Source organism: Ornithodoros turicata, chromosome 5 (genome assembly GCF_037126465.1).
Source record: "Ornithodoros turicata isolate Travis chromosome 5, ASM3712646v1, whole genome shotgun sequence".
Taxonomy (NCBI): Eukaryota; Metazoa; Arthropoda; class Arachnida; order Ixodida; family Argasidae; genus Ornithodoros; species Ornithodoros turicata.
In genome coordinates, this window is record NC_088205.1 from 20096894 (window position 1) to 20119173 (window position 22280).

General features: G+C 45.9%; 1 protein-coding gene and 1 long non-coding RNA gene across 6 annotated transcripts in view; both read right to left on the minus strand.

Annotated features, from left to right (window-relative positions):
* LOC135394174 (sodium- and chloride-dependent glycine transporter 2-like) overlaps positions 1-22280 on the minus strand; it is a 97513-nt gene that overhangs the window by 35058 nt on the left and 40175 nt on the right. The window contains exon 1 of one of the 5 annotated variants that reach the window (XM_064624755.1): positions 10169-10402. The exons of 2 other annotated variants lie outside the window; for them this stretch is intronic. In XM_064624755.1, the coding sequence (XP_064480825.1) occupies positions 10169-10279 (111 nt within the window). In that variant the 5' untranslated portion in view covers positions 10280-10402. Of the gene's footprint in view, positions 1-1970; positions 2038-6352; positions 6861-10168; positions 10403-22280 lie in introns of those variants that run through there. 2 more of the 5 variants (XM_064624757.1, XM_064624759.1) reach the window with 2 other exon arrangements.
* LOC135395361 (uncharacterized) lies at positions 18107-21131 on the minus strand. Its single transcript, XR_010423038.1, has 2 exons — positions 21004-21131; positions 18107-18527 (listed from the first exon to the last, which is right to left on the minus strand). It is a non-coding gene; the product is annotated as an uncharacterized LOC135395361 (long non-coding RNA).

The window sequence follows — 22280 nt, forward strand, 5'->3', positions numbered from 1 at the left end:
CAACCACTGGACGAGTAATTAGCTAAAATTAATTACTTAACTTACTAGTTGGATGTGTAGCGGAAGACCAGGAAGACTGGGCCGAACTGCCCGTGCCGGCACGGGCAGTTCGGCCCAGTCTTCCTGGTCTTCCGCTACAGATGTTTTCTGGGAAACGCGAGATAACAGAATTGGAGCCAGCCATTATTCTAATCCACCGTCCTTATTAAACACTCTGTGAAGCGAACTTACTTTGAGATAGAAATGGTCAAATTTCGCTATGCAAACGATCCGAAACTAGAACTATACGCGCTTTTCGAGCGCAGAAACGACGCGACCTTCACCTTACCTGTGTCGGAGAGCGGTGCTGGTGTTAATCAAAAAGCTCGCCGTTGTCGGCCTCACAGAGGTGGGCAACGTCACGAATAACGCTCTGGCGAAGTGTGCGTCCTGGGCAGACTTCTAATGGAACTGCGCCAACACATGCGGTCTATCTGGCCAACAGATTAGCGCCTATACTCCAATTAGCTCCATTGCTCCAAAGCACGTGGCCCTCTCACGTGGACTGCCTGCGGTTCTTTCTGCGCGCGAGTAGTGCGTAGTTTGGGTTTCGACTCATTTGCATAATGATTTTAGAAAAACAAGCAGTGTATTGTCATCAAGCAAGAGAACTACCTATTGAGACCCCGTCTGTGTTGTCGTTTTTTTTTTTGTTTTGTCCCCTAGTCTCGGGTTTTTAAGTTATAGATCTATACCACCAGCTCGCTTGCTACCTCTCTATCCTCTGGTTATCGCAAGCCAAGTTCGACAATTCGACAAGTTCAATTAATGAACGCAGCTCAGGAAATATTTTTTAGCATAGTAGTTTCTTGTAAGAAGAACAGCCAGTGTATGAAACCCAATTTTAAAGTAACTGCCATGTGCGAATAATCATTTTAAAACGGAAGCACACAGCCAAAGCGAATACGAAGAGTTTCAGTGTTTCTCAAACTTTTCCAGTACGTAACCTCTTTGAGTAGTACCAAACCTACCATGCCCCACACCTTCATAAGCCTTCCAAAGATTTACTTTTTGCAACGACGCAGATGCATTTACATTGCAATTTATTTAAGAGACGTTAACCACAGCTACGGAAGATGCTTATTAATGTTTTTTAACAAGGATTGATTTAATCGTGTATTTTAATGAGAAGGGCATATTTGCTTTCTTGATACAAGCAAATCAATACGTTGGTCTGTGTGGCTCAAGGCATATTGCATGTCTGCTTGGACCCTCCATGACCACCAGAAAAAGGCGCCTGACCCATTTGGGGGTCATGACCCGCAGTTTTTGAGAAGCACTGGAATAGATGTATAACCGAACCGGATACACATGTAGAACATGATATAAACATGTGTACTGCATGTATGCGCGATATTCATAGACACGATCAGAATATGAAGTAGCGCTCACTTTGTTTTTCTTCTTCTTCTGACGGCCTTACGTGGGCAGCTTCGGAGATATTACAACATATTCGACTTGGAAGAAACATCGACTCGATTCGAATATAAAATTCCGCATTCGATTCCGAAATGGAATCGAATATAAAACTAATGGCTTCGGTATTCGAAAAAGTCGAACATTCGCACAGGCCAAGAAATAGTTTCTTCCTTGTTCACTTATTGAACTGCTTGTTTGCGATTTACTCTATTCTTGCTACCCGCGGGTAATTTGTTTTCCACTTCTAATACGTCTCTCTGTTTAGTCTGACTTTAATACGGACTTTTCGAAGACGAAAACGTCGTTTATCTGCAACAGACTTTGTGCACTGTGTCACTTAAGTGCAAAACAAAAGCTTCCAATTAACAGTCAAATGGGGAAATACAATTCCTGCTGGGACTGCATTTTGTCATTGCACCTGTGCCGTTGCCTTACTCCCCGGGCACCATTATACAAGAAATTGAACAAACAATCTATAACAACATCAAACATTTTCCTGTGACAAAGCGTACCTTGTACAAGATGAGTACCATTCCGAAACGTCGCAAACCACACAGCCGAAGAAAATTAGAACCCAAAGCCCAAGAACGTGTCGATCAACGATTTTTGCTCATCTCGTCGAGCAACTCTAGTCTGGGCCCCCAACGTCATCCTTTGATATGTGAGAATTCCGCCGCAACCTTCACATGCGGAATCCCTCGTGGACGAAACCTGAACCACCTCGCCAGGCCAGGATGTACGTAAGTGCAGCCAAACGAATACGATATCCCTCACGGGATCCAACAGCGTAGCTTCCGCCTATAGAGACATGTGCATTTTTTTCCGGCGCATGACAGCCATGACAGCAAAGCGCACGTGATGCGCAAGACGGCTAAGGATATGCAAAATAATAGGGCACCAAAAGCGCAAGCTACCTCTCTCCGCTCACAGCGCCCGTCGCGGCGAACAACAGACTTACATAGATAATTCCCCTTTCTTGCATTCACAAGAAAATCGCTATCGTAAAATATAACTTTTTGTTGTTATTGTTGCTGCTCCCAATGTTTTCGGCCGATTGCAGACGACACGGCGCCGCGGGTTCTCGCCAGCCGCGAGAGTGATCTTTGAAAGCCATCTTTGGCACCCCACGCTATGTCGAAAAATAGCGTCCACGCTCAAAACCCAAGGCGCACGGTTTGTGTTCCGGGCATGCACACTGGCGAGGACGATATATCTTTGCGGCCCCAAGGCGCTCGGGGCCCCCAATTTTGAAACTTAAAAAATAAATACATAAAATGCGGCCCTTACCACGGCACATACTTTTGGAAATAGTTACCGAGACTCACATAAGTATAAGAAATTTTAACACATTCGACATGGTACGTAAGGGACAGACATAATACCGACATAATACAGCATGTTTTTTCCACTGCTATTTTTCCTTTTTCTTGTTGTCGGTAGAACGACCAGGGGATTGAACCGTGTCTGGATCGACAACTGGAACCCAACCTATTTCCCCACCATTTTGACCCCAACCGATGAAATGCACTCCATCGGTATTAACCACAGACAACAAAATATATAAGCTCCTGTGGCATAGTGGTTAAGATGATCGCTTTCCACGCCGAGACTGAGAGGTGACAAGGGTTCGAATCCTGTCATCGGCTGTGCTGTCTGAGGTTTTCTCTGGGTGTTCCGAAACTTTCCAGACTAAATCGGCACAGTTCCCCTTGAAGTAAGTCGGCCCAGGACGCATACTAACCCCCCTGTCCCCCACTCCTTCCTGCTGTCCTCTCTCCATCTGTCCACGTCTGTAAGCCGCTCATAGCCACAGTTGCTTCGCGGCGCTCACACGGAAATAAATAAAATAACAAAATATACAGACAACAAAATATGGCCGCGCGGCTAACGAGGCTGCCTGATATCATAGTAAATAAACAGGGCACGGATTTTTTCTACGTCTTTTCGATCATTTGTGCCACTTAAGAAATAACATGTCATGTTTTGGCGTTATGGTTTGGTATGTGATTAATTAAATTTCTAAATTACTAATTAACTAACTGCTAAAGTAAATAAGTTAAACTAAAAGTCATCAAGTAAGATCTGCGGCCCAGACCTCGTGAACCTCTCCAACGAAGAGAGCAGACTAAATTTTTGAGTCCGTGTGTGCACCAAAAGGACAACAGGAAGGGGTGGGAGTATGCGTTTATTAGTCATGCAAAACTATCCATAAATTCACTATCGATAGTGTCAAAAATCTATCGATAGTGTTGGAAAACTATTGACATTATTAGGATATGGCTATCAATAGTACCGTTCTTTTGTTTTTCTTTACCGTCGATAGCTAGATTCGGTTGTCATTATCGATGTTTTCGATCCCGTCTTCGTTTTCGCACTGGCACAATGACGACGAAAACAGAATCACGTGTGACACAAGTTGTTTCTTTATAGCTGTAATGTATGAATGCTGCACTGCAACCAGCGAAAGAAGATGCTCATCATAAAATCATACGTACGCACTCGTCAGACTGCAATGACAGTTAATCCAATGAAGAGAGTATCACGTGACCTTGCGGCGGTTTGAGCGGCAGGAGAGGCTCATGGTCAGCGTTGGAGGGAAAGCTGCTCCGAGTTGTATTGTAAAACCTGTAGGAGTGAGGCATTCAGGGATTGTCATAAGACTATCGATAGTGCTATCGATAGTTTTGCATCACTAGTTTAGGGTCGGCTTCAGGGGGATGTTTGCCGTTTGGAAAGTCTCCTGGAAAACCGCCGGCAGACAGTTACTGAACAGCCCAACGATGCAATACTGCATCTACTCGGCTATGTCGTTGTATTTGGGCAGATAAGGTATGCGCTTCTCAATGAGATAAGGGTGCATACAGAGAAATTTGCGGGGAACAGGTACAACACGAAGGAGAACGTGAAAGAGAAACGATGTTTGTCCCGACCATATAGGAACGTTTCTCAATGTTGTCCTTTCTTGCATCGTTTCGGCGTAGTTTTAAGCTAGCGGGGAGGTTCGATGTTGAAGTAGAAACAGCCCACCACGAAGCACGGCCACCTGGGACGGGTTCATCTCTAAATGCTCCACAAACGCTGTCACCATATTGAAGGGCGTCACCGATGATGTCAGATATTCTAGAGTGCACACATGGAATAGAGAAACGACGGACTTATGAACAACATTCACTGCGGTTGCTATAAAGAATGCAAAACACTGCGCTGCGTCGCGTTAGCTACGACGACAACGAGGAAGTAGTTGAGGGGTTGGAAGGGGGGGGGGGGATCGAGCGGTCTGCTGTACAGAGTTCTGTATCGTCGTCTTACGTCCGTGTCTTTGTCCCCGCACGGAGGGTTTTATCGATTTTAATCGTGAGGAAGCATGACACTCACTGGCTGCCTTTCGACCGGAAAGACCAGTAGTGAACTCAGCCGAAAGCGAGGACACCAGCCATGACCTGACTACCCATCGCATGCCAGCCCTGTCCTGTTCGGGCTGTCGACTACTGAGGGTGGAATAGTGTCCGTACAGGATTTTTCTGAGGGGGTCCCGGTCTAAGAGGCACGCCACATACACTGTTTAAGATCAAATGGTGACGACAGAAATTCAGGGGGATCAGGACCCACCCCGGGGAGGAGCATAATTGAAGCAATATTCGTTCTGTCCGTCGGAGGCACCAATGGTTAACGGTGGGTACGAGTACAAGAACTGCGGTATATTCGCTCATGTCAATAAACATGGCCAGCTATAGTAACAGAGCAGGACGATTCCCTGAAAGAAACCGTTGTCGTAGACCTGCTCGCTTTCTGGGTGCCCAATGAGTTATTCGAGTGGGTCCTTCCGCGGCGAGTACGGTGGTGTGGACAAAAGGCTTCTGGTGGAGTTCTAGTACTCCGTAAGATTGAATGGAGAAATTGGTGAAGGGATTCAGTTTTGCATAGGAACTGGTTCTATTAAAAAGGCTCGCTGGTCAGAGTCGAACGACCTCAAAGGCATCATGTATCATTCTCCTTTTTAAGGATCCTTCAATCCATAAGCAAGCAAGTTTCTTCTCTCCGCGGTGCATTTTAAATAGAGCCGCGTCCTCTGTTTCTTGGAGCCAAGATGTATTTCAATGCTATGTGGTCCGTGGTCAACGGCGATGGGCACTTGAAAAAACGTATCTACGAAAGGAGATGGCGATTAAGTACGGCAAAGGAAGTCCTTCCACTTCCTCATGGTTCGAGAACACAGTAAAACAAGTCGAAAAAGGTGCACAAAACGAATTAGACACCTCAGTTGAAATATCAACCGGTAGAATGCAGTGCCTGATATAGCGCTCCTTGGACAATATTGTCGCAGAAGGAAAGGAAACGGTTGTGCAGGTTGGCTCGTTAATGGCATTGTGAAATATCGACGAACGCGAACAAGGGAGTATTTTTGTTCTCACCATTATAACAGCGGTCAATACGCACTTGAGGAAATGTCCTTCTTGAGGGGAACTAATCTCGTCTACTCGCAAGTTCCTCTTTTCACATTCTCAAAGTGAGAAAGGTTCATTATTGAGACCAGTGCGCCAAATGCTAATGTGTCTAATGTGCGTGAGATGCCACCAGTATGTGCACAATGCTCGCTTGATCACTGTGCTTCCCACCAGATAATTATGCGTGTATTTGTGGATAGCTAAGAAATCCTGTATACGTTTTCACAGAGCATCTCTTCCTAGTTTCCTTTGTCATGTATTTTATATGACAATGAAACATCAAGGTAAAATATCATTCATTGCGGCCTCTTGAATCATTTCCAACCATTTCTACGGTAAGCCGTCGCCACATGCAAAATAATTTTAGTAGAATAAAATTGTGTTCGTCGACACGATGTACTGAGTAAGTAGGTGTCACAGAAACCGCGGCAAGCATCCAAGAAACTTACGCGCCAGTCGAGAAAAGGTTGAAGACGAATGGTCTCTCCGGCATCTTCGTCGGACAAACTATCGTCGTCGAAGTTTGCATTGGGGTTATCCATCGCACCCACGAAATCCAAGAAAGACACGCAGACGCACGTGAACGGCGTTTACGCTTAACCACCACAAAAACGACACCTAGGCCTAACGGTGTCCGTACAAGCGCTTCAGCAGCTTAGTCCGCGGTCCACGCTGCCGTTTAGTAGGCCTACCGCACCTCGCTTGCATTCCTACCTAAGCAGCCACAGTGAAAGATCACAGAATCCAAAGCAACGATCAGCCACGATTGTACAGAGGATATTCCGCGGGTTTGCGCAGAGCACAGAGAAGTCCGACGCGCGTAGAACGAAAGGGGAGGGACGATTTGTGTTTGTTGCGCTCCACTGGAAGTGGGAGGGTGCGTCATGTGACGAAGCGTCTACTTCCGGTGTTGTAGGACAGATCAATGATGGTGTAGGTCTGATTCTGCGCAGCAGATAGAGGCAGAGATCGAACATGCGTCGGCATCTTTTTCTTTTCTGAAACAGAAAGCCTTACGTGTGGAGCGAGTGAAAAAAAAAACGAAGAAAGGGGCCGCATGCGTCGTCTGGAAGGCTGTGACGTCACAGTGACGGAGGCCCTCGAATTTGCGTCTGAGGGGGTTAACAAGTGGGACATTTATTGGTATACATTTTTTATGAAACCTGCGCGGGAAGCAGGTTTCAGTGGGGTGCTTGTTTAGCAAGCAGCCTGCATTGTGAAAGATAAGATATGAATGTATGGGTGAGACCCTCCCTCTAGTGAGCCAATGAAGTGATAGAGGGAATTGAACATGGAACCTGTTATCAGACGGATCGGTTCGGTGAATTGGATTGGCGCTTCATAGGCAGTGCGTCTACAACGTGAAAAGGGCAAAACAGGATCGCCATGTCTCCAGCTCATTCTAGCCATTGCTGTAGTGCTAGTCCACCTGGTTTCATCACGAGACAAGCCTAGGCGAATACTAAAATCTGGTGGAGCGCAATTCCTTCTCATGTCCACTGACCTGAATGCTATTTGGACGCAGAGGAGTGTATATAGGAGTTTTCCTTGTTTTCTTTTTTAACTTGACGCGCACGAAATGTCAGCCTCCTAATGGAAGCTCCACCAAGCAACGTTGGGCTAGTTGGTAAGGATACGGCATGGTAGAAAAGCGCACAGAAGACACGGACAAAAGAAGACGACACCACCTGCGCTTCTTTTGTCCGTGTCTTCTGTGCGCTTTTCTACCATGCCGTAATGGAAGCTCTACAGAATTCACGGCACCTTTTGTCCCTCTGACATATATCTGGTCTGTATCCAATCTGCAGGCGACAGAGAAAAGACAGAACTAGTCCCACTTTCAACCGTTTACTACAAGCTACAAAACACTATCGCAACCCTAAGGATGACCCTTATCAAGAACCTCGAGCCGCGCTTCCGCACTGAACCGGTTATCCAAACCACGTGCTACTGATGATTAAGTGACCCGCTTTTTAGTCAACGCAGCAGTTGAGGGGCTAACACGAATACCTTTTCATCTTTTTACAATAATCGTTTCTGCAACCTGAATGTCTCGAGTCTAGCTGCATCTAACTCAGATTTATATATGCATTCCTCCACGTGATTGATGAACTAGGAACCACGCACATCTTTGGATCCCTATAGGACAATTTGCCAACTTCTCCCTAGCCGCGTTTACATGAACTCGACAGGTAAGGGTGGAGTTGACTAGCGGGTTGAGTCGAACGCGACCCGACGCTGTTTACATGAACTCGCTCCAACCGGAGGCGACCGCAGCGACGCCCAGCGAGTCGAGCGTCGAGCCTATAGCCCGAGCGAGTCGAGTCAACCTACCCTCTGCTGTGGGGTTGACTCGACCCGACAGCGTTTACATGATCGAAGTCGACAACCCAACTCGACCCGCTTCTGTCGAGTTCATGTAAACGCGATTCTGTGTTGAACCTCGCCATTTTTACCATTGAAATATATCCTGGTGATGGTGAACATACCGTTCTTCGTTGCAGCTGCGTTGAGGTTGCAATTGTCACGTCGCCAAGGTCAAAGGGTGCACTTATGGGGTGCCGCACAGCAGGAAGGGGTTTCGCCACAGGAGTAGAAATCAAATAGAGAAGGAAGTTGCCGACAAGCCGTTAGACCGAGACCACCTTCTGTAAACGTGCGATATGAGAGGCTAACCCTTCCACATATCAGACGCACAAAAGGGGGCTCAAGTTGTGGTTAAAGTTATCTCGGATAAACGTGGCATCGGTATAAATCAGGGCTTACAGCAAAGGGGTCGAGAGACGTAACGACACGAACGACAGACTTTTCCGCCGGTGATAGGTAACGCCTCTGCGAGGACCAATAGGAATAACCGCTTCTCTGACGTCAGAGCTCGATGCGGAAGTGTATGTCCCGCCAACTATACCACGTCATTTTCTTTTTCTCTTTTTTTTTTCTTTCGAATCTCGGGTCTTTCGTTTTGGGTCCATGTCAAGAGTTTGCTTGCTTTTGACTTGCTTTGCTTTTGTGCGCCATTTCAGTGGAAATATCCTGAGTGCTCTGTTGTGCAGTACAGTGCGTGAACGATGTAACCAACTACTTGGGTCAGGGTCACAGCCCCTTTAGACAAAGACTGCGAGAGGGAACATGCACAGCTCCAGTTCCACGACTTGTAAGCGTTGTAGAGCGAGAGTTTAAACAATGTTTGTGTGCGTTTGTGTTGTAAAGTCAAAGGTGATGTTAAGAAAAGGCCATATTGAAACCTATTCATGCCAAAAAATATATTCGCAATGTAGACCGCGCTCAGAATTTCTCACAGGACAAAGAGCTGGTATTGGAAAAGCAAGACGGACGATCCATCACAGTTACACCAGCTAGCTTGCACGCTGCTACTATGGGCAATCATTATACAATCAATCAATTACACGTGATCATTACGGAGTGGTACTGCAATCGTACGAATATTATTTTAATAGCGTTTGCAGCCTAAGAAGCTTCGCCCCATTACTTAGCCTAATATAATCCGAATAGCTCGGCAATATTGTTGGCACGTCCAATAGTGCGCTGTTCCATGGATCCACTTAGACGGATGATGTTCCATTAATGCGTCTTAATCCTGGTTGAGTAACGGAAGTTATCTGTCGCTCTTATGAAAGCGCATTCAACAACACCGTAAGAGATTTTTAACAGCAAGCGAATGCAATTAGTACATAGAGAAAAAACTAGACAATGACAAATGTGAGTACCGCTACTATCTAGTTATGTAACACCGCAAACAGAAGTATACGAGTCTAACGCATCGAAGAAAGAGTACTGTAGGGAATCATACAACTGTAGAGACACATAGGCCGTAGACCATGGGCATACAACTGTACAATCATACAATACTGTAGGAAGCACAAAGGCAATACGTTAGAAGTGCCATCAGTGGTGGATTCGGGGGAGGGGGACGGACCTCCCCTCGGACAGCATTCGAGAAAGAAACCCCCCTCCCCAAAAGTGAGGGTCTGGATCCATCCCTAAGTGCCGTACATAAAAAAAAAATAATAATAATAAGAGAGAGAGAGAGAGAAAGGTAGGTAACCTAAGTGGGCTCTGCCACATGCTGCCCCACATTGCGGGGGAGCATGCTTTACAGAGGAAATTCCTTGCGATTCGTGATTGTCGCACACGCAATTGCCACGTCATCGTGTCGTAGATACGCCCACTAGGTCTCCCGTCAAGCATGTACATATGCCACCTTCCTGCAAAGTTCTAAACAGCTGCAAACATGATATACTCACGTTTGGAGATGCGTCACCTTGATTCGTAAACGACTTCAAGAGTACGAAACCTTGAACGTTGTTTCGCGATATCGACGAACGACGAACTATGATCTGCTTCGCGACACTCATCTTGAAATGAATGACTACAGCATTTGCTGACTAATCCGTAGTCTCATTCCCATCTTTCCCGCCTCTTCATAGCTGGTAGGACTATTTTTAGTCAACGCTAACCTTGACGAGGGCGAAGCCGACTTTTAGCGACCACTGCCGGCGCGCTTCTATGCAGACCGGGGCTCTATTTACTAACATTGATGACGTCACGGTGACGGAGCATTACCACGTGATCCAGTCTCGCGCCTTTGAAGAAGAGAGAAGGGAGGAAAAGAGAATCATCGACCGTATTGATTGCCGAAACATGGCAGACGGATGCCCGGCAATGCAATGCGACTTGCGCGCACTGCTCGTGCGGAGGCGGGCAGATCGTAGGGTGCCCCCCTCTGTGTAGTGTCGTTCCGCAACCGAGGAAGAAAGAATGTTAAGGCATGCTGAGAAAAGCCAGAGGTTCTCTCATTGCATTGCCATTTCTTTCGGCTAAGCAACCTCCTCTCACATACCCTCACCCGCGTAACATGGGTGTTGCAAATATTTGAGCCGTGTGGCGCAAAGGTCGCTCCTCGACCCCGCTCGTTTGCCCGTAACAAATGGCGGCGCCCATCGGCTCTGAATTTCGATTGGTTTAGCTCACAGAATGACGACGTCAGACGTGCTTCTCCCACATTTCTCGCGGGCCTCGGTAGCTCACTTGGTAACGTGTTGGTAACGCTTACTGAGCTCAAGATCGCGGGTTCGATCCCGGCCGAGCAATGTGGGGGAGGTAAACATTGATTCCAGCACAGTATGTCAGAGATTTCCAGCGCACGTCTAAAGAACCCCAGGCGGTCGAAAGGTGATACCAAGCAGCTCAACCCACGCAAATAGGCTGACGCAACGTTACGTGTAGATCTGCTGCCACATGTCTCTGTGGTGCGCACCCTTCCTAGGAGTGTGATCCATGTCTTCCGCAGTGTTCGCTATTTTGACTTCCACGCACTGACGAAGTTATATGCTTAAAGCTTAGATATACGAGTTACAGTGAAACGCTTAAGTAAAAATCAGCAGCAGAGGAGGCTGAAGAAGTTGATGAACGAAAACAGTGCAAAACGGCACAAATGCATGCTTGTTTGCGCATTCGTCTCTGATATTGAAGTACGTCATCTGTGAGCGCCAAACTGTATGTTGAGCCTAATCGCCATTATAATCAGTGTGCAATGGCGCCACCACAGTATATAAGCGCATGCTCATATCATTCTTCGTTTGTCATACGAGTATTTTCACCGTATCGATATGTATTGAAGCTTTTCGTTAGCCAATTCAGTCAATTAATGCCCAAACTGTTAGGTAATGTATTTGCATTTGCATTTTAACGTACCATCCATGAGTTCAGTGATTCCGTAAGCCGTATTCTTACACCTTTATTAAGCTATGAAGGCATAGAGTTTCCTCAACGGCACTGGTCAATCCCTCGCCTTCCGGCCTCATGTTGTGCACTACACAGGTTCAACTCGAAACGCTTGCGTTGCAGGATTGCTTATCCTTGAAAGATGATTCACTCAACGATGAAGAAGATGAAGGCGGCATGATGGGATGATTGAAAGATGAAAGACACTGAAAAGGTTAGCCAGCTGTAGGTCTCGAACCCACATCTTCTGGATTACAGGCTTTCGTCGATTACGACTTACGTGACTTTCATCTTTCATCGTTAATTTCTTAGGCAATTTGAGGCTTTGTGTGCATATTTGTCCTTTTTATGTTGTTCCAGCCTCAGAACATCAGTTCTCTCATGTACTTATCTTTTTCAACGTTTTCATAACATTATTAACCATATAGGCAATTTGAGGCTTTGTGTGCATATTTGTCCTTTCTATGTTGTTCCAGCCTCAGAACATCAGTTCTCTCATTTACTTATCCTTTTCAACGTTTTCATAACATTATTAACCATATCAGTACCGCGGAAACCTCTTTTTTTCCCCTTCCCTTCCATTTTGTTTTCTATAATCAAACTCAAACTCGACTGTTTTTTCTTCTTCTTATGACCTGATTTGCATGTGGTTGGTTTGGATTGATTCCAAGTGAACAACAACAACAACAACAACAAATAATTTATTTAAGGTCTATTGGAGCCTTGGGGGAAGAGAGCCTCAGTCCCGTTATGTGGGCATAACGGGACTGAGGACAGGTGACCCTTGCCGGGAAGCACTAAGGCTTCCCTCCATTTCTCGATTATTTTAAAGGAGTTGGGACACTTTCATGGATGGTCCATTACATCATGGACGCATTGTACTGCACGCCAGAATACTGAGAAAAAAAAAGAATCATTATTCTACGTGTCGTACTTAGCGAGATACAAGACCTCGAACACACTCTCGAGCAAAGCGCAGACTTCAGAGAGCTCAGAGGCGCGTCCATTCCCATTGGCAGCCGTTAAGCACGTGACTTCTCGTGTGCTGCCTCACTGGCAGCAGCGAAGGCTGTGATGTCAGAGCCGCAAGAGTTTCGGAATTCGCGGTGGCCCCATTTTTTCCGCTTCCGGCTTTTTTGGTTCAAATGGGAGCAAAGAACTGTTTGTTACGTTTATCTGGGATAACCTGGGACGACCTGTCGCAGCCCTACTAGGCATCGTGCAAGACAGCAGCCATCAGTCAGGCATGGTTCAGATTTCAGATTTACTTGACAAAAACAATATTATACAAGAGGTTACAACATACATATAGGGGTCCCGTAGTTAGTATATATGGCTGACAGAGACCGATGTCTGCGTACACTTCTGCAGAGGATGACTCCACCCTACACAGAAGGCACTAATATTGGGGCTCCCTCAGACACCCTATAGATCAGTGTTTCACAAACTTTTCCAGTACGTGATCTCTTTCAGCAGCACCAAACTTACCATGACCCCTCCCCCCCTTAATAATCCTTGTGAAAATTTACTTTTTACAATGACGCAGATATATTTACATTTTAATTTATTGGAAGTACATTAACCACAGCAGAGAGAGAGAGAGAGAGAGAGAGCTACCAAAAACGCTTATTAATGTTTTGAACGTGGTTTAATTTAATAATGTATTTTAATGAGAAGGGTGTATTTGCTTTCTTGATAGAAGCAAATCATGGCTCAAGGAACACCACATGTCTGCTTCAGCATCCAACCTATTTCTGGAGTTTGATTTGATTACTAGGAAAGTCGTGAAAACACTTTCGAGGATGTAAGTTGGTGAGAAAGGAAGGATAATTTTCAGGGCGAATTTGGTGGTCTTTGGGGCAAGCGGAAAGCATTTTCGCCCAGCAATTAGAGTGCCTGAACTGTTGTTATTCCTGGAACTCCTCTTTCGCTGCGCTGTTGTTGATGAGTTCCAAGAATTCTTCTTGTATGCCATCAGAAAGATGGTAAACAGTGCATGGGCCTCCATCTATATATGGTTATATGACTCTCAGAGAAAACGGCGTGGAAAGGGTGTGGGCCACCTTTGTTACGGCCAGCAGAATGCACAAATTGTTGGACCCTCCATCACCCCCAGAAAAGGGCTCATGGCCCATTTTCGGGGTCATGACCCACAGGTTGAGAAACACTGCCCTACATTATCGTGATGATGACGATGCGACAGCGGTGAGGAAGTGGAGAGTGAAATTTCTCATTTCTTTTGATTATTGCTTGAAATAGAGAGCATGTTATCCCACCCAGATGGGCCTTGTACATGGGCCCGTAGTGTTCAAGCAATGTTCGCGTACGACTCGCGGAATCGTTTTGAACGATTTGCGTTGATCCTAACAAACATATTTATGTTCTAATGATGTCCACGCATAACTTACTTCTTTTCTTTTTTTTAGTATATAATATTCTTGTCGAAAACTGTTATATTTGTAAATGTTGTTTGACCTTGTCTGTTGTACGTCGACACTTGATACACGACAATCTTGCTGGTTTTCCTGTCAATGGATTTTCTGAGGACTGAAATGTCTTACGTCTAGAAATGATGTGTGAGGTCATCCTTAAAGGAAGGCACCTTGAACATATCTTTTTTGACCGTATGACGGGAACATTCAAGAACGCAAAACATTTCCTTCGCGTATGTTACCCGAGAAAATGCGAACTCTCCACGCTTTGTGCGTGACATCGACTGGTGCGAGCATTTTTATTGGCTAGCGCGTTTGCTGCTCCGTGGCTGCCGTAATGTGGGAGCAAGGCGCCCTGTGGACAATAAACTGCATTGGTGGCGTCAAATAAAACCGTATCGTTCGAGGCAGTGTTCCGGTGAACGTGCTATCGGTATATCTCGAGTCGGTAGCCGTTTCTAAGAAAGCATTTGTATAGGCACTCCCGCACTACGTTTTCGCTCATTCGCCAAGGACATCATGCTCAACTCGAGACATCTCCTGCCATTTCCCGTGCCTACGCACGCGATCTTCAAATCGATACCATTTTCACCGGGAGGCTCGGTTCGATCTGAGACCGAAGAACCTTAATTGCCTCCTGAGCCATCGTTGCTTTTGTGTTGCACGAGCACTTCAGTAATGAAACTGACGCACACTTCCCACAAGGCACTTAAAAAAGAGCAGAAGACACAAAACAACGTGAAACATCGTTTGCGCGGGAAGCCCCCCTAGCGGCGGCAATAGGAACCACATAATCGCAGAAATGTTCTGACGCCAACACAAGCAGAGAGGACTGGAAGAGGCGGTCGCCATGGAAACCCCAAGAGGACTCAGAGCTGTGGAGGTGAGAGAGGTAATGACGTAGTGGAAGATTTGGAACCAAGGACGGGCAAAGGGGGTCACGGTTTCCAGGTCAGGCCATGCAAACACGACCGAAAGAGGGTTTGCCGAAAGGAGGTATGTGAGGCGAACAGATAGCGTTGGTAGAGGAGGTAAAACGCAAATGGGTTCTTGCCGCGGCATATGTTCAATACGAGCTAGTTCGTAAGTAACGGAATTAATGAACGCATGTGTAGTGCAGCCGTCATTCATTTTTCTTTGTTAATGGTTTCCTTGCGCGGATGGAGGAGAGATCTCGATGACCTGGCTGCAGGGAAGGATAACGGACGTATTTTGGTTACCGTTCCCATTTTCGTTACTGCTATATTTTCGTTTCCGTTACGTTTCCGTTACTGTTTCCGGTAATGGAACAGTTGTTACAGGGCTGCAGGAGGACGGCCCGTCCGGCTCTATCAGCACCCTGTTTTGCCCAAGTGCTGTTTCGGTGTCACGCGTACACACTACACAAGTAATTTTACATCGTTGGGATGCGCACATCTTGCAAGATAAAAAATAAAAATAACAAAATGTAGGAACATGTCTTCAGTCACTCGGAGTCCAGCAACTCAAGCTGGGCGTAACGTTCATCCAATGTAGCATTTATAAGCGAACGCTCTCAGTAGTAAATAATACTGCCCTGGTCACAGTGAAATGAAAAAGAAAGTACAAAAAAAGTAACAACAAATCGTAGGCTGTCACCCTCGTGCTATGGTGGAGTATAGTCATGTGTTGATGTCATGGAGTTATGAGGACTGGGATGAGGTAAGCGGCGGATGCACCCTCAAGATCCAATAATGCGCCTTCTTCCCACGCACTCGTGTAGTATTTAGAGCATTACAGAGAATGGAGTCATCAAAATATAAAACCAAAATATGAAACCAAAATATGAAAAGACACTCAAATGTCATCGCACAACAGTAATAGCCATTACCCGAATTCAATACCGGACGATAAATTCGTTTCCGTTTCTGTTTCCGGTAATGGAGGACCGTGGTATGCGTTTCCGTTTCCGTTATCGTTACCATCTCCAATTTCGGTGATATACCGTTTCTGTTTCCGTTACCATTACCGTTACCCTTCCCTGCCTGGCTGTGCAGTTTGGGACATTTTCCCGCAGCTGTGAGGCCATCAACGGCAGGCTGCCTCCACCATCACTTGTGTTATGATAATTTAAGGCAAATGTTGTCTCTGAAGTCGGCCACGGACACCCTCTATATCAGGGATAGGTAACGACATCACTGCAGAGTACGAATGAAGTGAAGAGCACATCCTAACACGTATTTTGCGAGACGCAGTTGAGAGTTGCCTACCTTGGTTTTCTTTGCTTTAACGGGCGGTATATTAGGGCATTCAACCGATATGGGCAACAAACAACGCGGTTTCTAAATGGCCATTTAACACAATCAATTCAAAACGCGTCGCGCACAATTTCTCAAACGTGCTCCGCCTTCCGAGTTCTCACAACAACAGCGTCGACGTCACTTTGACGTATCACGCGGGCCACCACTCACATCGCTGCATTTTTAAAGAAGAGTTTTCCTTTTTTTGAGCAACTAGACCATATTCACGAGCAATGTCCTTCCACAACGCATTATCTCTTCCAGAAGCCCTCGGCAAGAGAAGCGAGATAAGGTGCACTATTTCTTGGGAGTGAAACCTGTCCGCAACGGCGGAGCCACAATCAATAAACAGGTTGCGTAGGCTGTAGCATGACTCTACGTTCCCGAGATCTCCCCACGCAAGATCGGCTTACCTTGTGGGAGTCTGGGATTGGTTGACGACGCAAAACGTCATTCGGCACTGAGACGGGAAATACAGAGTTCTGATACGTCGGTCCCGTTTTGCGTAGCTCAGTGACGTTTGCCGACGGATTAGCACTTTGATGATGAGAGCACTTTGGTTACGCAGAGTCATGTACATATTTAGGTAGGGGTTTAGGGGGGGGGGGTGAACTCCTGCTTTCACTCTCTGCGGTCTTTGAGTCTGCCCAGCAGTTTAGTGACCCTCTAAAAAAAGATAGAGCAATGCTATGCCACAGAAAAGTGTTTCTTTTTGCTATGAGTAAGCACAGCGAAGCAACTATGGCCGTAAGCGGTGGTGGTCGTCGACAGATGCTGGGAAGATCGCAGAGGGGAATGGAAGACAGGCGGGTTTAGTACGCGTCCTTGGACGACTTCAGGAAGAGCTGCGCCTTCTGGAAAATCTTCCGGAACACCCACGGAAAACATCGCACAGCACGCCAGTGGTAGAAATCGAAGCAGTGTCATAAGTTTCATGAAACTACACTCCAATATAATTATGCACAACGTTAGATTTTAAGAATTACGATTATGCTTCTTAATTATGGACCTTCTATGATGCATTCGAAGCAATGGCAATAAGAGTGAGAAACGTAATAACAACAGAAAATGGATTGCATTACATACATTGCCAAGGCATTCTATAGAATGCGTACGCCGTGGCATGCAAAGTACAAAAGTCACTACGGGAACAAAAATACACTAAAATACAAAAATACACTAAAGTACAAAAATGTCTGTTTTCGTCGTTGCAACCGTGTCGCGTGTTTACGCAAAAAGAAAATACAGTCCGAAACTAAGCAGGTCAGTCACGACAGCTCAACAGTGTACTTGGACCCACTCTGGCCGTGTGTTTATGAAAAAAAGTCAGTCAAGACGGATGAACAGTCTACGTTGACCCACTCTGGTCGTATATGTACGCAAAGACACAAACCAAAAACACATAAAAAATAACATAAAAAGTAGAGTATCCATTCACCAACAAGTGTTTGCTGTCGAGAAGAAACATGTTTCATATTTTCCCCCAAGTGGCTTTGGTAATGTAATGCCTAGGCAGAGTGTGAAAGACGTTTATCGGACGAGTTCAATTTCTTCACTCCTTTGTTTCCCTTAGAAACAAATAAACAAACAAACAAACAAACAAACAAGCGCTTACCGGGAAGCAAGATTTCATACTTTGCCAAAAAGAGCTGGATATTCTACAGAATGCCTAGGTATTCTATAGATTGCCTGGAATTCATACTTTGCCGGTAACATACACGTAAATATTTCTGCGCATTCGCAATACCTTACCGCACATGGGTACCGATACATAATACCGCACATGTTTATTCCACGCATTTGATTCGAAATATGCGATTCGGTTCCAACGCACATATATGTAAAATTTTATGGTGGATATTCAATGTGCACACACGAGTTTCCCATTTTTCGTTGAGCCATGTTTCCTCCTGCATCCACTCCAAGCACAGAAAGAAGATTATTGAAGATTGCTCTTGTCGATGTCCAATTCTATTAACACAGGGTTCGTTTCGTCCCAAAGGACCACCGCCAGCAAGGATAACATAGTTTATCTTCCAACTTGGAACTCCTTGTAATCATTTTTCCCCCGTCTCAGTATAGGGATCTGAGTCTGTCTGCGTCGTTCCTGGCTCCTTTTTCTTGCGCAACTGAACTTCTAGATTTTAGCAATGGAAACGTACGACGTTGAGCCCTGTGAGGTGACGTTCCTTGGGTGGTACAACAACACATGCACTGAGAAGTCAAATGTACGATCCTGACCTCCATATAAACAATGGTTGCTGCTCTAGATTGAAGTTGGATTTAGGTACGAAGCACTCTGGTAGGTAGAATCGCTACACAATGCTGGGATACAACTGCACCCTCAAAGTATATATTTTGGGGACTTTCGAACAAGGAAATATAATAAAAGGTCGTAACGCGACCAGTTGCGTAACCACAACAGCCTTTCATAAATTTCGCGAAGAAACGTTCCGATTTGAATAGACGCCGTAATAAGCTCGGCAATCTAACCGCGTGTTGCTTTCCAGTTTTTAACTCTTCTTACAGTGTGCGGAATATGACGAACTACGACAGCGTGCATCTGGCGTGTTAGAGGATTTCATTCGAAGAGAGACTACCTTGTTGTGCTCGCACTACCAACGTCAAGAGCGTGTCTCCGCGAAAACCTTCTGGAAACAGAGCACCCCCTAGGTCAGTGCTTCTCAAACTTTTCCAGTACGTGACCCTTTGAGTAGTACACAACCTCCTATTACCCCACCTTACTAAGCCTTCCGAAATTTTACTTTCTTCAATGACATTGTAGTTTATTTAAAAGATATTAACCACAGAGAGAGCTACCAAAAATGCATATTAATGTCTTTTTTTTTTAACAAGGATTGATTTGATTATGTATTTTTGAGAAGGACGTATTTGCTTTCGTGATACAAGCATATCAATACGTTGGTCTGTGTGGCTCAAGGCATATCGCATGTTTGCTCGGACCCTGCATGACCCCCAGAAAAAGGCTCACGACCAGTTTGGGGGTCATGACCCGCAGTATGAGAAACACTGCTCTAGGTGTTCGTACAACAATGAGCTTCAAAACCATGAACGCGTTCTCAAACGGTAGTAAAGAACGCTACGCTACAAAGCAACAGCCAACAGCTTTTAGTGTGCAACAGTTTTATGTGTCATTGCCGACATGAGCCTAAAGTCGACAAATGACAGAGGCCCCCTTGTAGTGGGTGCACACGAAAACGCTTGGGGGTGTCTCCAAACATTTGGAGGTGGGATGTAGAGGGGGTATGGATAAAGTACTGGATTAAGTAAAAGCACGTGGCCCTAGGAAACGATCTGTCGATGGAGACCAGGGGCTCGATGCTCAACTTTTCATTATTCCATAGCGCACGAATGTGACTCGTCTTGCTCGATGACCAGTCCGAAAGGACAGCCGCACTACGTTTGGAGCGCACGAGCTTAAAAACAATACCGATAACGAACGCTACGTTCAGTTCAGCATCGGGCACCAGGCCAGTTCTCCAAGCACCCTTTCATGACATGAAAAGGTGTATCGATTCGCTCGGAGCGCCAGCTGTCTCGTGCGGTCACATTTCATGAGAATGTGTTGCGAATCTCCCCTCACGGCACAGGTTGGCCACGTTAGCGAGGCTTCTCACGAAGAAACGCACTCGCGATTCAGTCGGAGCTGGCAGCCAGTGGTCCGAGAGACCAAGCTGCGTTTCACTCACTGACGCTTTACGTTTTGCTTCTACAACTTTCCGAAATTGTCCCCACTTCGTTTAGATAAGCCAGTGGGGCATCATGTGAAGGGTACGACCTCCTCCACTTATGATACGTCATCTTGGCAAACAGTCGCACCCACTTTTAGACTGTGGCCTCAGTCCAGGATGCTGGTTTTAGCCTTGGCAACATTTATACACCTCTGACACATCTGACGAGAGCGCGTGATATAAACCTTCCATTGTTTTGACGTCCCGTCAAGACTAGGTGTCAAAGCTGCGAAACCTTCTGGCGATCCCGCGTTAGCGCCGCGAAGCAACTAGGGCTGCGAGTGATGTGCATATAAACTCCGTAAAACAATTGCAGATTTGGATAAAGCGCGAATATTCGTCGGTGTACGAATTAACTATTTCGCGGAGTGAGAACACTGCTAACACGGAATCATTGTTTCGGATGCGAATCGGATGCGCTCGAGACGCTACATCCGTTTAGTACAAACGAATGTTTTCTACCTCACGATAGTCGGGGGCGTCGGAAGTAAAAAATAAATAAAAAGCAAATGAAAATGTAGTAAAACTGAGACATACTACAGAATGAGTGCAGAATTACTCGCAATATGCTGCTACGAAGAGCAGGTTCACTTTGGCGCATTCAGTCACTCATATTTCTCCTATCTCACTTCACTTATCTTTCCTGATTCATACTATATTATACAGAGGCCGGCCGTCTAATTGGTGGCTTTACGTGGTCAGAACTATGGCCAAGGGAGAAGCCGTATGGATTGGAAATTGGATTAGATGATATAAAAGAAAAGAAACGAAGAGTCTCGACTGGGTCAGGACGCCAATACTCGTAGTCCGGCAACTTGAATGTTCGCGAACAGGAAAATCTCAGAAGAGGAAACTGCGTGAACAGCGAACCTTGTGAAAACCCTCGCCCCTGGACTATTCGATCTCCAACTACCTGTAGAGGCGTTCGCGTCGTCTTCAAGATGGCGGAGAAAAGAATGATTGCCGATGCAAAATTAACCTGCTTCGCACAGTCTTCCACAAGAGGCACTCCGAAACTTGCACAAATAACATAACTCACGTTCGTTCATGCCGCTGTGACATCATCTTCTTCATCTTTCCCTTCTCGACATTGAATATTCTTCTCAACAGTATTTTTGCACTGCGGAATAGACCATTTTACAAATGCAAGCGCCACCTGTTATGTATTGGCATCGTGGCGGAAGTCCAGTCACAAGGACTGGCTTTCATATAATTATCTCAACAAACTAGCGCCACCTTTATTGTCGTCAAACCTGCGCCACCTGCGGCACGCAAGAGCTCATGGGAACCTAGAGCGCCTTGTAGCATCACGACACGACCAGAGGCGGAGGTAGAAGAAGAACAACAACATTCCGCAATGTGTCCGACAATGCGCAGCAGCATTATCACCTGGGGTAAACCATAACCGAAGCAGACGACCGAGCAGTGTCGCTCAAAGTTCCCATGTTGCTTTGCGCCGTACGCTTGGTGGCGCGCGCATCTTTGTAAAATCGTCTATTCAGCAGTCCTGTTGCCGTTTCACTTCTGTAAGCAGGGAAACTCGCACACGAAGGGAAGTTGCGGCAGTTTCGGGTCGGCGCGAAACATAACGGTCGTCTGCTGTTACTATCATTCATTAAGTGCTTCTGCTGGGGTCCGCTAGGTGGCCAGCAGCCAGTTGGAGAGGCGAATAGTTTTGGGAACACATGAGGCTTCACCCTCTGTACACCCTATCATTCGTGGTGGGCGGTGGATGTTAAAGGGACACTCAAGTGCGCCCAGTGAAAAATGCCGTTAGCTTGAATTCATCCGTTTCGTGACTTATGAGCGAAAGGAACCGAAATCTCTCCCTCTTCTTCTCACGAGAAGGTTGACAATGTCGCTCTCATTGGTCTCCTCGGACGATTTGTACAATCATCGTCGAAGATCGTTTGAGGAAACCAATCAGAGGCCGTTATCGCGCTTTTTGAGAAGGAGAAAACATACACTGCGGTTTCTTTCGCTCATAAAAGTGACGTGTGAATCCCGTTCCTTTTATATTTGTGTCGAGGTAACGGTATATTTTATTCCGCGAGAATTTTGTTGCCTTTTCAAAGAATATGTACGTAGCTAATCATACGTAGGATAAAGATGATCATAAATTACAACATCAACAAATATGTGATGTGAACCGGATATAGCCATATATAGTTTTCGAATGTGTTTTCGTGT